Source organism: Chrysochloris asiatica, unplaced genomic scaffold (genome assembly GCF_000296735.1).
Source record: "Chrysochloris asiatica unplaced genomic scaffold, ChrAsi1.0 scaffold00102, whole genome shotgun sequence".
NCBI classification, from domain to species: Eukaryota; Metazoa; Chordata; class Mammalia; order Afrosoricida; family Chrysochloridae; genus Chrysochloris; species Chrysochloris asiatica.
In genome coordinates this window covers 4267960-4283240 of record NW_006408620.1, presented here as the reverse complement: position 1 = coordinate 4283240, position 15281 = coordinate 4267960, and the positions used below count along the sequence as shown (strand labels likewise).

The window sequence follows — 15281 nt, the reverse complement described above, 5'->3', positions numbered from 1 at the left end:
TTTCGTTCTGCTGTGCATGGGGTCACTATGAGTCGGTACCGACTCAATGGCACCTGACAACAACAACAATATATGAGTTGTTGGAGTCCTGGGGTGGCGATGTGGGTTAATGCGCCAGACTGCAAAGCCGTTTGAACTGCAAGGTTGGCGGTTCAAGCTCACCAGCTGCTCCTTGAAAACCCTATACAGGGTCACTATGGGTTGGAACCAACTCAACAGTACTTCACAAGAACAAATATGAGTTGCTGTTGTGTTAAGTACTGTTGGATCGCTTTCGACTCAGGCACTGGAGCCCTGCCTCCAGGGTTTACAGTCTACAGGTAAGGACACTCACAGGAACAAATATGCAGCTCCAAGTTGTAATGCATAAGGGAAAGAATGCAAAAAACAAACAGAAAGAAAAGAAACCCTTTGCAGTTGAGTAAACGCACGGTGGCCTTACTGGGCGGAGAAGAGCTGTCTCACAGGGCTTCCAAGACAGTCACCTTTAGGGAAGTCACCAGCCACATTGTTTTTGGTGTCTGGTGGTTTAGAACCGCTGACCATTTAGTGACTGAAACCACAACCTGGCACCACCAGGCCTCCTCAGAGACAAGGAACACCACACTGCCGTCAATTCCAACTCGTGGGGACACTCTACAGGGCAGAGTAGAACTGCTCCACAGTGTTTCCAAGGCTGTCACCTTTAGGAAGCAGACTGCCGCCATCTTTCTCCCATGGAGCGGCTGATGGGTTTGAACTGCCCAATTTTCAGTTAGCAGCCCAACGCTTAATCCAGGATGCTACCAAGACAGGGGACTGAATTTAGAATGGGAGATTCAGTACAGGCGTCTTTAAACCAGCCTTGAAAAATGAGGAAGAGCTTTCCAGACAGTAGAACAGCATATGCGAAGGGTCTCAGGAAGAGACCTCAACCAAGGCCAGGTGGGCGAGGAGGGGGGTATAGGAAATGGCAGGGGACAGACAGGGGCTGACTCTGTGGAGCCTGGGGGTGAGCTGAGGAGTTGGAATTTCACTTAAAATTAAAGAGAAGTCATGTCAAAGAATGACAGACCCAAGTTTTGTGTCAAAGACACCATGCCAAATGCTGTACTGGGAATCAGCTGCAAGGGCCCAGATGAGCGATGGTGGGGCTGGGGTCAGATGGCAGGGGCGGACGAGGAGGAAGGTGAACAAAACCAAGGTGTGCTCTGGGGTGGAACAGGCAGGTGTGGAGAAGCAGGAAAGGAGCAGGGGTCAGGAATGACTCCCAGGCTCCTGGCAGAGCAGGGCATGCGGGGATGCCTGGAGAAAGTGCAGGCTGGAGTGAAAATGAAAGCTCAGCTCCAGACCAGGGTGGTCACAGTGCCACCTGAGAGCCAAGTGCCTGCCTTGACCCTCCACCTACTATTTGGTGACTTGAAGGCAGCCAGGTGTCCCTCTGCATCTCACAATAAGGTCAATGCAAACTGAAGTCTCCAACACAGGAGTTATCAAAGCTGCAACTGGAAATCTAGTGAGCCAATGCTGTCTTCATTTTGCAAAGCAGAGACTGAGGATTCATTGGTGTGATTAGGGTTGGGATGGTTCTTACAGGTTACCCGGAGTTCTAGTGTGGTGCTGTGGGCTAATGCATCACACTGCAAAGTCATTTGAATGGCACGGTGGGTGGTTCAAGTTCACCAGCTGCTCCTTGGAAATCCTATACAGGGTCGCTATGGGTCGGAAGTGACTCAACAGCACTTAACAACAACAACAAACACGGTTACCCAGGGCATCTGGATTGTCTTTCATTCAACAGGTATGTCCTGTGCATCTGGCTACAAACCACTTCTGAGAGCTGGTTGGCAGCTGCTCTGGGACTCCCAGGTCTCTAGCTGCCCCGGCCACATGCTGTTGTGGCTTTCTCACTGGAGGGTTTGCCCAAGTTAAAAACTCCCACCGTACAGACACAGAGCTGTCAGAGTGAAGAGGATGCACTAGACCTTCACCAGAAGGAGGTACACCCCCCCCGCCCCGCCACCCCCAGGAAAGGTGCTGACCAGGCCATGGCCACTGGCCTGCACCCCTGGCCCTTCCCGCCTGCCATGGAGGAGTCGGCCTGTCACGTCCACTACCAGTTTTCTGGAAATATAGTTTTGCTAGGACTCATTTTTCAATCATTTCATTTTGCGAACTAAGCGAACCAGAGAAATATGAATGTAAAAAGAGGGCTGTTCAGAAACCAGATTTTGAGACGTCTCAATAAAGGCAAATTGGTAACGTAATAAAATACTGTGGGAAGGGATGTTCAGGAGACAAGTGTAAAAGATGTGAAGAAAGAAAGAAAAAAAAAACTGTCTAAATCGAAAAGAATTCTTCCCAGAGAGTGCTTTCCAGTAGGTTTTTAACTGACTACTACACTGCAAATCGCTCAGCCTGGAAATGATTCATTAAAAGTGTTGTTTATGAAAGAGAGGCCGCACGGCTGGCCATCTGTAAATCCCTCCTCTAAGACAAGTCCTTGGCCCGACTTCAAAACACTGGTAAATGAAAATACATTTATGGAGTATAAGAAAAAGGAACTTTTAAAAATAAAACGTTAAAGAGTGTGAATATGTAATATTTTATGATCCCTTCATTTGTTTTGCTTTTTTCTCATTGACCAACCATCAGGCTTCTACTGCAGTAAAAAAGGAAGAACAGAAAATTTCTAATGAAAAATACAGTAAACATGAGAGTCTTATTCATGCCATAGACAAAAATTAACTCAGGACAATTCATACAGCTAAACGATGCAGCAGAGAGGAAGTTTCTGCGACCGTGTGGTGGTGGTTGTTAAGTGCTGTCCAGTCAATTCCAGCCCGAATAGGGTTTCTACGGAGCAACTGGTGGGTCTTGAACTGCCAACCTTGTGGTTAACAGTCCAGTGCTTTGTCTATGGATTTCTGAAGCATGACACATACTCTTCAAAAGGTTTGTAGAGAAATGGAAAAGAGCATGGAATTTTTCCACAGACTTTTTGAAGTCCTCTCATATAAACAATTGTGGTGCTGTGAGAATTGCTTGGTAAGGCTCTTCTAGTCAGTCTTTGTAACTCTCACTAAATGACAGGGTGGGATCACAAATGAAATATATGGAATTCTAACTAGGGGATTGTCAGAAGTGGAAAGAGGAACTCTCTCTGCCATCGGGAAGGAAGAGCCCCGGAGAGGAGCGTGTCCTCTGAACCCTGAGACCGCTGTGTGCTGAACCGCTTCAAATCAGACACCAGAGCAGCGACAACGCTGGTAGCAACAGACGACCAGCATCGGTGGCCTTCCCAGCCTTAAAGCTGCCAGGAGGCTTGCTAGCAGAGTGGGCTGTCTCCAGACATTTAATTGGGGGAAGCCAGATTCGCTGACCCACGAGTTAGAGCTGAGCACCTATGGGCCACAGCTACTGACAGAACCGAATGCCTTTGGGGCATTTATGAGCAGCATCAAAAAGAGCTTTGGGGAGCACAGTGGCTCTAGACGGTAAGCACTGGTCTGTGAACCACAGGATCTGCTGGGCCACACTTGACAGCACGTAACAAAGACAACAACAAAGAGCTTATGGCACAACCTGAGCAGGGCAGAGGCCAAGGAGCAGAAAGAGGCACAGCTGAGAAGAGACGGTCCCCATCAAAGAGCTGTAGCCTCTATCCTGAGCATTTGTGGTCCTACATTTGTAACCTGTGACTTTGTTGGTGTTAAGTACCATCGAGTCAATTCAAACTCATAGCAACCCTGCAAAGGGTTTATGAGAGGCAGCTGGTGGGTTTGAAGGGCCAAACTTAGGGTTAGCAGTCCAGTGCTTACCCTACAGCGCCATACCTGTTCCTTTAATTCCCTAATAACCCCCCTAACTGTCAGGATGACCATGGCAATGAACCATGGACCCAGCAGAGAAGCAGAGGGGCCTGCTGGTGTCAGACCTGGTAGAGAAGACAGTAGGTAGAGGCCTGGCTGAGTCTCACCTCCTAGGAACTGACCACGGGCTGCCATTCAGTTTGACTCTTCCTCCCCATGGACAGGTCCCTGGAGGTCACATGCCACCCCTGCCCTGCCCCGTTTTTACAGCAATTAAAAAAGAAAGACACTAGATAAACTGGACTTAATCAAAACGGAAACTTTTCTGCTATGATCACTCCTATATTTGATACGGTATTGATACTTAGGACATAGCGTTGGCCCTCTGGATCTGACAGTTCTGCGTACATGGGCTAAGCCACCTGCATACAGAAAATAGTCCTGGGGGACAGGAGAAGGAGGGACAATTAAGTGGTCAAAGCAACCCCTCAAAGACCAATAGGGAGCCCAAAGTGCTATTTACATAGCATTTCCATTGGGTTAGGTATTATAAGTAATCTAGAGAGAGTTAAAATACAGAGGATGTGAATCGTTTTTATGAAAAGTCTATGCCATTTTAGAGTCCTTGTGGGTAGCTGTAGGATAAACACTGGACTGCTAACTGCACATCAGTGATTCAAACCCACCAGCTGCTCCCTGGAAACCCTATGGCTATGAGTCAGAATGCCCCTGGACTATTCTTAACAAGAATGCCATTTTGTATAAGGGACTGGAACAACTTTGGATTTTGGTAACCACAGAGGTCGTGGAATCAATCCTTCCTCCCCCAGATAGCATTATGTATGAAGTATAATACAAAGACAGTTAAAAAATGGGCCAAATATTTAATAGACAGTTCTCCAAACAAGAGTTACAATAAGCACATAAAAAGATGCTTAGCAGCATTAGCCATTAGAGACACACAAATCACAACCACAGTGAGGTCCCACGTCACTCACTATTGTTGTTGCTGAGTGCCGTCGAGTTGGCTCCCACTCATGGTGACCCTGTGTAGGGTTCCAGAGGAGCAGCTGGTGGGTTTGAACCACTAGACCTTGCGGTTCAAACCAACACTGCAGTCCAGTGTGTCACCCTGCAGTGCCACACCAAGACTCCATCACATATGCCTGTTGTTGTTAAGTGTCGTCGAGTCGGTTCCAACCCACAGCGACCCTGTACAGGGTATCCAAGGAACTGCTGGCGAGCTTGAACCACCAACCTTGTAGTTCAAATGACTTTGCAGTCTGACACATTAGCTCGCAGCGCCACCCCAGGCCTCCTAGGAAAGCTGTAATACAGACAGACAATAACATGTGGTATAGAGAAAGCTGAGAAACTGGAACCCTCAGACACTGCCGGTGAGAAGGTGTAAGGTTCAGCTGCTTTGGGAAGCAGTTTGTGGTTCCTGAAAATGTTGAACGTGTGCAACAGCAGACGGGATTAGTAACCATCCCCACAGGAGAGGGAAATAGAGCTGGAGAACACCCACTATGTCTATAGGTATGACTGTGGACCTTCCTACACACAACTGTATAAAACTACCTATATACTCCTGTGTACATGAGGCCTGGTGCGGCACTGGAGGATACACACTGGACCACATGGTCGGTGGTTAAACTCACTAGCCGCTCCTCAGAAACCCTACGCAGGGTCACTATGAGTCAGAACCGACTCGATGGCACTTAACAACAACATCCTCATGAATGCAATAGAGCACATATAGAAACTACATAGCCATCAGGGCTCAGCAACTGGACTTGCAGACCATAGCATCAGGGGGCAAAACACAGTTCATAATAATAACATTAAACTTCTAGTCTAGTGAGGTGTAGTCTCTGGGGTCTTAAAGGTTTGCAAGCAGTCATCCAAGAAGGAATTATTGGTCTCGTTCCACCTGGAGCAAAGGAGAATGAAGAAAACTAAAGATTCAAGGAAGAAATTAGCCCAAAGGCCTCTGACCCACGTGAACTACAGCCTCCTCTAAACAGACGAGAAAAACTAGATGGAGCCCAGTGACCATTACCGATCACAACGCGCAGGACCACAACAGAAGGTCCCCATTAGAATGGACAAAAAAAAAAAGTAGAAAAAAATTCAAATTAAAAAAAAAAGACCAAACTGAAATTGGTCTCAAAGAGACTGGAGGAAGCTGAGGCCATCTCCCTAACACACACCTGGAGGCCCACCTTTCAGTCGATTAACAGGCAGCGCTGCTGAGAAAACCACCTGGGGGAATGTGCCCCTGAGAGCAATAATCAGCTCCATGGGGCCAAAAAGGCAGCATCGGTGTAAAACCAAAGAGGAGAAGGCAAGACGGGGCAGGGGACCCAGATAAACGGAGGCAAGGAACCCAGGGAGGTAAAGGGAAGCATTCTGACACATGGTAAGTAAGGATTGCAACCTAGGTCACAGAACAATCCATGTGTGAATTGTTGTTGCCGTTAGGTACGATCGAGTTGGTACCGACTCACAGTGACCCTATGCACAACAGAACTAAACACTGCCCGGTCCTGGGCCAACCTCACAATTGTTACCACGCTTGCGTCTGTTGATGCTGCCACTTTGCCAGTCCATCTCACTGGGGGCGGGGGTGTGAATTAGTGATCGGGAAATCTAATTTGCTATGCAAACTTTCACCTAAAGCACAATATATATGTTCTTAGGAGAGAGAGAGAAATTAAACACAAGAGTTAGCATTAACATCGAGCAATTCCACTCCTGCCGTGAAAATGAAAACACAGCTTCATACAAGACATGTTCACGGATGTTCATAACAGACAGTGGTAACAAGCTAAATGTCCGTTAACAAGAGAAGGACAAACAAAATGTGTACATTCAGCCAACACTCATCCCTGACTCAGCAATAAAAGGAGGAGAAAGGATCCTAATGTGTGCGAACACATGGGTGAATCTCAAAAACACACTAAGAAGCCAGATGCAAAAGAGCACACACGGTCGGATCCTTTCTAGAAAGTGTCCAGAAATGGCCGATCCATAGATGCAACAAGTGGCTACCTGAGCTGCGCATGGGCACGAGCGAGTGAGAACGGGCCCAGCTTTCCCTGGAGAGAGCTGGAGATGTTCTAACTTTAGATCCGGGTCAGCGTTGTACCACTCTGCCAATTCATGAAAAATCTTTCAATTGTACACTTTAAATGGGCATAATATAAACTTATGGCATATACCTTACACCTCAAAAAAGTTACTAAAAAGTCTTGAAAAGCCAAAACACGGCCTTCAAAAATCAAAGTTCATTTGTCTCCTGAAAATGCCACAATGGGAATGTGTGGTGGCGCTGTGGGTTAAGCACTGGCTGGTTAGCCACAAGGTTGGCAGTTCAAACCCAACAGCTGCTCCTCAGGTGACAGACACTTCTGTACAGACTTGGGGCAGCTCTACACTGTCCTCGAGGGTCACTAAGAGGCATTTGTTGAGTCAAATTCAACTCAACAGCAGTTTCCTTTTTTAGTGTGTGCTGATCATTGTCCTCTTGACTGACACAGAGAAGGGACAACAAAATCACACTCACTGCTGTCCAGTCATGTTTGACTCACAACAATGAGGAGGGGGGATCAATCAACCAAATTCCTATGTAGTCATAAGAGCCCCCCTCATAAGTGGTCTGACCTGTTCAGTGAAGGCACGATGAAAAGCATCTATTTTCGTCTTCTCCATTGCCCAAATGGGAGGTTTTGACTCAGGTATTTCCAACCCCATTCAGACTGGAAAAACATTTCCAAGTCTGCTGTGTCTGGAAACATTCTTAGACAAGGCCTCGAAGAGATGCACTGAATTCTTTTATTTTGCCTCAAGATCCCACTTATTCACTGCCCCATGCGAGGGTTTCTAGAGGAAACCAGGAATGGCAAATTCTGAAGATTCTGCTCAAACAGCGACAAAGGTTTGAAGATGGGGCCTTTTTAAGACAATCACACAAGACCCTGCTCTCTAAGGGGGCAAAGATTCTGGTGGTAAAATAAACACGGGGGGTGGGGGGTGGGGACAAAACACAGTAAGACCTGAGAACAAGTAATTATAGGCAACTTAAAAAACATATTCTCTATTTCTCATCCTTGCTGAATTGCTTCAAACAGATGTTGTAAAGTTTTCAGAAAGATGAATATTTGTTAGGCGAAAGGAGTCCTAATTAGGATTTGTGTCAAGGAAATGTAATTATCAATTTGCCTAATTAAAATGAATAGTTGAATGTGCCTTCTCAGGTGAGACTTTTAAAGTTTGTTTTTTATTTTATTTTTTTTATAAACATCCGTCGACAGAGCCTTGAAGATTATGTTAACAGGGAATGGATGATTGAAAGCAAACTTCACATTGAACACTATTGGAAGAAGTGGCTGGGTATATTTTTATTAGTTACATAAATCACCACGGCAAAATGGCATGAAAGTAAAACACTCTCTTATTGAACAGGCTTCCATCACTTGAGATCAGATTGTTTAGCTAATTCTGGACTGGGCTCTTAGTAGTAAGGAGTCCCAGAGTGGTTCAAACAGGGAATGTGCTTAGCTGCTAAGTGAAAGGTTGGAGGTTCTAGCCCAACCAGGGGTGCCTGAAACAAAGGTCTGGTGATCCACTTCCAAAACATTAGCCTTTGAAAACCCTGTGGAGCACAGTTCTACCTGGAAACACATGGGGTTGTTATGGGTCAGAACCAAAAACTCAGGGCCAACTCACTTCTTGGAGGTATTTTTGTAGCAAACATTAGGATCGTCAAAGCTACAGACAAGTAGTGTCATTTGGCAAGAGAAAGGAAAAAGCCAAGCCCTTCACTTTCTCTTCGCAAGTCCTCCTTGGGGCAACGCTGCTGACTCAAGGCTGGACTTCCACGCAGAGCCTGAACAGGCTCCCGTCCCTCTAAACCATCGAAGTCCTCAGCAGTGCTAAGAGAATCAAACACAATAGAGAGCCTGAGGGTGGATTTCAGATTGGGGCTCTCAGTCCAACACTCCTAGGGTCTCAGCAAAGTCCTACTCTGAATCCACACTGAGCATGCCTCCCGGGACTGCTTGACCCACAGAGGAGACCAAATGCGGAGCTCACTTCTAGGTGCACTATGTCAAAGGGCTGTGGGGTCACTTTCATCTCATCCTATCGAGGTAGGGTAAGTGTTCTATCAAGCTACTTTCTAAATCTCTCGCCATCACCGTGCTTGTCCACCTGAACCACTCTCTTGTTCTTGTTTTTGTTGTTAAGTGCCATCGAGTAGGCTTTGAATCAAAGCAGCCCTGTATAGGGTTTCCGAGGAGTCTGAAAGATGGACTTTGAGATCCAGTGCATCTCTTACAGCGCCACCTTCTCCACATACACAGACCCGATGGACTCCCCCCACCCCCTACCCACTGCCACCAAGTGGATCTCCACTCACAGCCACCCTGTCGGGCGGAGGAGAACTATTCCATAAGATTTCTGAGACTAAATTGTTACAGGAGCAGACAGATCTGTCTCCTGTGGAGCTGCTGGTGGGTTTGAACCACCGAACCTGCAGTTAGCAGTCCAGCACTTAACCCCCTGAACCATTAGGACTCCTCCCAATGGAAGTACCAGGAAGCTCCTAAACTTCAAATGAAGCTACCAGTTGCCACTTAGTCAATTCCAACTCACGGTGACCCAGGTGAGTCAGAGTAGAACTGCACTCCACTGGGTTTTCAATGGCTGATTTCTTTGGCAGATTGCCAGGCCTTTCTTCCTAGTCCCTTTTTGTTTGGAAGCTCTGCTGAAACGGCAACAGGCAAGCCACCAATGCCAGAAGGCTGGTAGCTATGCAAGAAGAGCACTGCCCAGGAATCGAACCTGGGCTTCCCACATGGGAGGCAAGAATTCTACCACTGCACCACCACTGCTCTGGAGAATACGAGGAGTTCCTGATCTGAAAACAAGGTAGAGCAGAGTAACACTGAACTCTCATGCACTGATGGTAGGAGATGAGTGGGCTTCATAAAGTTCATGGGAAAATTCTAGTCTTTTAAAATTCCATTTTCTACTAACTTTTTGAAGCCTGGTAGCCCTACAGAATAATCACCAGACTGTGACCCACAAGATTGGCGGTTCAAGCCCACCAGCTGCTCCGTGAAAGAAAGATGAGGCTTTCTGCTCCCACCAAGATCTACAGCCTCAGAAACCCTATGTAGGGTTACTATGAGTCAGAACCAACTTGATGGCACTTTAGCACCACCATGGGAATTGGTATAACCACTCTGGAAGGCATTCTGACCAGGTCCAGTCAAGCTGGGGAAGAGGATACCCTCTAACCTACAACCTCCCTCCTTGTTTGCACTGGAGAAGCCGTCCCACGTGCTCACGAGAAGACAGACCTATGCAAGAATGTTCACAGCAGCACTGTTAGAATGAAGGACCAGACACAGTGTAAAGTGCACTGTATCCGTCTGGGTCCCAGGAAACAGCTGGCACACTCAAAGTAGGCACTTAAAGGAGGGCTTTTTAAAGAGAATATTTTGGGGTGGGCTTTCTACTCCCGTAAAGATTTACACCCTTGGAAACCCTGTACAGGGTCGCTATGGGTCGGAACCGACTCGATGGCACTTAACAACAACAACAACAGGGTGGGTGTAAGGAAACTACAGAACAGTTAAGCAGCTAAGAGAGAAGAGCAAAGCTGTTGTCACTTCTGCATCTGAAAGAAGGAAGGGAAGAAGAGTGATTGAAATCTCAAGAGTCTATGAAGGCTGCATGAGAGAAGCATGGCCATCAGATGAGGAACAGAGTCCTGGTGTGGTGCTGGCGGATCCGCAATGAACCACAAGGTCACGGGTTCAAACCCACCAGCTGCTCCTTGGAAACCCTAAACAGAGTTGCTATGAGTCGGAACAGACTCCACGACACTGAACAGGACAGGTCCAAGGGCATGAATTGGCAGGAAAAACACCCCCTATTGGCTGTCTTCTCACTCTGATCTCGGTCAGGGCTCCTTGTTGACTGAAGCCAATAGCCAGAGGCTATTGAGCCCACCTGCAGAGGTCAACCTCCAGCCGGCCAGAAAAAAAGGGATTTAGAGAGGCAAAGGACTCTAGACTGCCTTCGCTCTACAACGTTCTGATGAACACAGTTCATGTTGTGGTAACTGATTCAGGGTTGTGATTGTTGTTACATGCTGTCAAGTCAGTTCCAACGCACAGCGACCCTGTGTAGGGTTTCCAAGGAGCAGATGGTGGGTCTGAACCACCGATCTTTCACTTAGCACTCCAGTGCTTATCCCACACCACCACACCAGGACTCTGACATTTATGCAGCATAAATTACATCAAGGCAAAAAACTCAGGGAAAAAATAACAGCATATAACATATATAGAAAGGAGGCCTGGAGCATTGTGGGCTGCTCAGCACAAGGTCAAGGAGCTCTGGTTGAGTAGTGGTTATCAACTGGGCTGCTAACCTCAAGGTCGGCAGTTCAAAACTACCAGATGTTCTGTGGAGAAAGAAGAGGCTTTCTGCTCCAATAAAGATTCATAATCTCAGAAATCCTGTGCCGATTCACTGTGAATTAGAACCGACTCCATGGCACACCAACAAAAACAACAACAACCACAAAGTTGGTAGTTCAAGTCTGAGACAGGAAAAAAAGGTCCAGAAGCCAGGTTCAAATATGAGCTCCGTACTGACTGAAATCTTGTGACTGACATCTTGAGGAATGTTGAAGGCTGCTCCCCTTGTTGCTTGAGCAATTATAAAGATGTACAGTCCACGTCTAGGGCACGTAGGTGGGCAGACACATCTTGGGGCACGTCACTAAGAAACACCACCCATAGAAAATACATATTTCATTGGACTTGCCCTTAAGGAAGAACATCCATAAAAATTCTGTACTTTCACTTCCTTGTGAGATAGTTTACAGATCAGACCTAGCGCTCTGTTGTTGTTAAGTGCCATCAAGTCAGTTCCAGCTCATTGTAACTCTGTACAGTGTTTCCCAGGAGTGGTTGGTGAGTTTGAACCACTAACCTTGTGGTTCAAACCCACTTTGTTGTGCAGTGCTTATATTACACTTATCCAGCACCACACCAAGATTCCACCTAGTGCTCTAGGTGTAACTTTAAAGGAGAATGCCAGCTCCTGGGAAAAGTCTGAACTAGGATCGCAAAGAACCATGCATGCTGAGCATCCCAAAATAAGTTTTGTCTGCTACTACCAGAAGCCTTTGCTGCCCGTAAGATGAATTAGCATGGTCCCTCCTAAAAGGGTCATTTCCGGGAAATCCTTGCCTATCTCTTTGAATAAACATGATGTCTTTTCCCTACCCCAAAGCTTTTAAACCTAGCAAAGCCTTGTGGCCCTGCAGTTTAATGCTCTAGACTGTAAGGTCAGTTTCAACCGCAAGGTCGGCGGTTCAAACCCACCAGCCGCTCCTTGGAAATGCTATACGGGGTAGCTATGAGTCGGAACAGACTCGACAGCACTTAACAACAAAGCCTCTGTTTTGGGAAACAGGGTTAAGTGTTGCATTGCATTGCACACTCCTCTCTCTGCTTGCAAGCCTCTTTCCTATAATTAACCTTTGCTCAGGTGTAAACTCTGCCTCACCTGACTGGTCCTAATCCATAGATGGCGAGTCCCTCTTTTGAAGGGTAGATGCCGTTGTTAACAAACCCAGTAATCTCAATGCTCTGTGTTCCTACAGTGATTCAGACTTGGAAACCATATCATCACTGAAGGCAATCGATGGACAGAATGCTTAATGAGGGTCACTTAAAACCTTACACGTCATTCACGTTTCACGGGGTAACTGAGACCCATCAGACGTGCTAAGTATGTGGCTAAGGGTGAGACTGAGAATCAGGTCTAGCAACAGAGCCCACCAAAACTATGTTTTGAAGCGACTGGCTTACAAGCTTTCAAGAGGGAACCTAGATCTAGCGGGCATGGAGGAAGGTAGAATCTCCACTGAGTAGTATCCAATCTGTCTAGGCGGGGCTGGTGAAGGGAAATGCAGATAGGTCTCTTGTGATACAATAGTGAATAATTGTTATCAGGACTGATTGTGAGGGTTGGAAATGTAAAGGTAGACGTTTTGTAGCAAGGAGGGGAGTGATTCACTTTTCAATCAGCGGAGGTCCCTGAGACCATCAAGGGATTAGAGCTGAGAGCTGGACCCTACCCAGAGAAGCAGTGATGCCTGAGATGGCGGCAGAGACGATGGCGTGGAAAGATGGAGCAGCTGGAGACTTTAGACATAGAGAGGGAGAGGGGTTGTAGGCGGACGACCGGGGGGGCAGTGGGAGGGGGGCGGGGACAGGCTTGCAGGGTATACCCTTTGGTTGGTTGATGATGCATTGAGGGGATTGTAACCATAGCAATGAAACGGTATGACAGAATGAATGTAAAAACTAATGTTCTCCCATGTAAACTATCACATAATTCACAATAAAACTTTTTTTTTTAACTACGTTTTGCTGCCTTACTCGCAGGGAGGTTAGTTCAAGGCGAGGTGGCACCAGGAATGGAGTAGTTGCTCTGACATTTGCATCGTAACTTCTGGAAGCCCGGACGGCACGTGGTGCGACCACTATTCTGGTCCCCTGGCCCCAAGTGCAGCACAACCCACTCCGGCTAGAGGCACGTGCAACCCAGACGCAAGGTTCCCCCAGCGGAAGGTTCCGCCGCCTAGGAGTCGTCCCCTCCCCGGGCGAAGAGCTGGTACCTGAGGAAAACGCGTCCAGGGTCCTGCCCCGGGCTCTGTGGAATATACCGTCTGCCTCCGCGGCCGACATGGCGAGAGAGTCTCTAGCTGCGTCTCAGCACGCGGCGCAGGAGTGAACGGCGTTACACCACACGGCCTAGCCTCCGGGCCTGCCCCGTTCGGGGTGGGGCAGGGACAAGGCGGGGCCGGCACGCAGGGCTCTGCTGCTCGGGGCGCCACTAGCCCTGTCTGGCGGGGCGGAGACCTAAGGGTTTGAACGACTCCTCTGGGATCCACCGGGGCGCCTGGAGAGTGGAGGCCTCTCTTCTGGGGCTGGCGTGGTCAAATTGGAGTTCCTTTGGTTTAGGCTTTGAAGCCTCCTCCAGATTAACTGATGAAAATGGAGGACACCCAGTTAAATTGGAATTTCAGATCAAGAAATAATTGTTTAATATTATTGTTATTGTTGTTAAGTGCCATGGAGTTGGTTCCGACTCACAGCGACACTATATAGGGTTTCCGAGGAGCGGCTGGTGGGTTTGAACCACAGATCTAGATAAGTTTGCCCCGTGCGATATGTGCTAGATTGTTGTTAAGTGCTGTTGAGTCAATTCTGACCCATAGCGACTCTGTATAGGGTTTCCGAGGAGCAGATATGTCTACTCAAAAAACGTCTCATTACAGAAATTCCAGTTTAATTGGGCATTTTGCATTTTATTAGGCTGTTTTGGCAGGGCGCAGAGTGAGAGACTCAGTCCCGGATCTCAGGAGAGCAACTTTATTGCTGGTGGACAGACTGTCAGCTATTGCTTAAACCACTGTGACCCCGAGTGCTTGCAAAAGTGAGCTTATATACAGATTGGTTACATATGGGTGCGTAAGCAGGTGTTGTTAGCTGTGGGGTGAAATTTTTTCAGCTAAATGCTCTTCCTGTTATTTTGCAAGGTTTATTTCACCTCTGCGGTTTTTCTGTTATATGCACAGAGTGGCCAGGGCTATACATGCTGTTTTTTGTCTAAGGGGGTAAGGGACAGGGCAGGAGGGTCCCAGGTCTGCTACTAGGCAGCCTTGAGGTAAGAAGACCCAGGTCCAACCTCAGAACAGCACTAGGTGTCTTCAATTTCCAAACTTCGTCACCATCCTCATCCTGGATCACTACCAGCCAGGAACTGCAGAAGCACTCTGTTGAAAGCATACTTGAGTCCTCACCATAGTCCTAAGATTCCTAATGTGGCCCTGCGGGTTAATGCGCTGGACTGCAAGGTTGGTTTGAATCGCAAGGTCGGCAGTTGAAGCTCATCAGCCGATCCTTGCAAACCCTGTACAGGGGTCGCTATGAGTTGGAACCGACTCCACCAAACTTAAAAAACAACAAGGACATAGTCCTAGGAGGCAGGTGCTTTCTTTAGTACCCTTTGTCAAATGGAGAGACTGGGCCTCAGAAGGTAAAGCAACCTACCAAAGGTGGTGGTGTTGTTAGGTGCCATCGAGTCAGTACCAACCCATAGCGACTTTATGCCCAGCAGAACGAAACACTGCCCGATCCTGGGCCAGCCTCACTATTGTTGCCACGCTTGAGTCCATCGATGCTGCCACTTGGCCAATCCATCTTGTTGGGGGGTCTTCCTCTTTTTCTCTGACCCTCCACCTTACCAAACATGATATCCTTCTCCAGCGACTGGTCCCTCCTGACAATATGTCTAAAGTATGAGAGACGGAGTTTGGCCATCTTGGCCTCAAAGGAGCACTCTGGCTGCACTTCTTCCAAAACCTAGAAAAGTAGTGAAGCTTCCAGCACCTCA

The 15281-nt window shown here is 47.6% G+C and overlaps 1 protein-coding gene across 2 annotated transcripts in view; it reads right to left on the bottom strand.

The window, feature by feature from the left end:
• The window catches only part of CPPED1 (calcineurin-like phosphoesterase domain containing 1), a 148444-nt gene extending 134874 nt beyond the window's left edge, over window positions 1-13570 (bottom strand). For both annotated transcript variants that reach the window (XM_006867204.1, XM_006867205.1), the window contains exon 1: window positions 13501-13570. In XM_006867204.1, the coding sequence (XP_006867266.1) occupies window positions 13501-13570 (70 nt within the window). The remainder of the gene's footprint in view (window positions 1-13500) is intronic.
• Between the last annotated feature and the right edge of the window lie 1711 nt (window positions 13571-15281).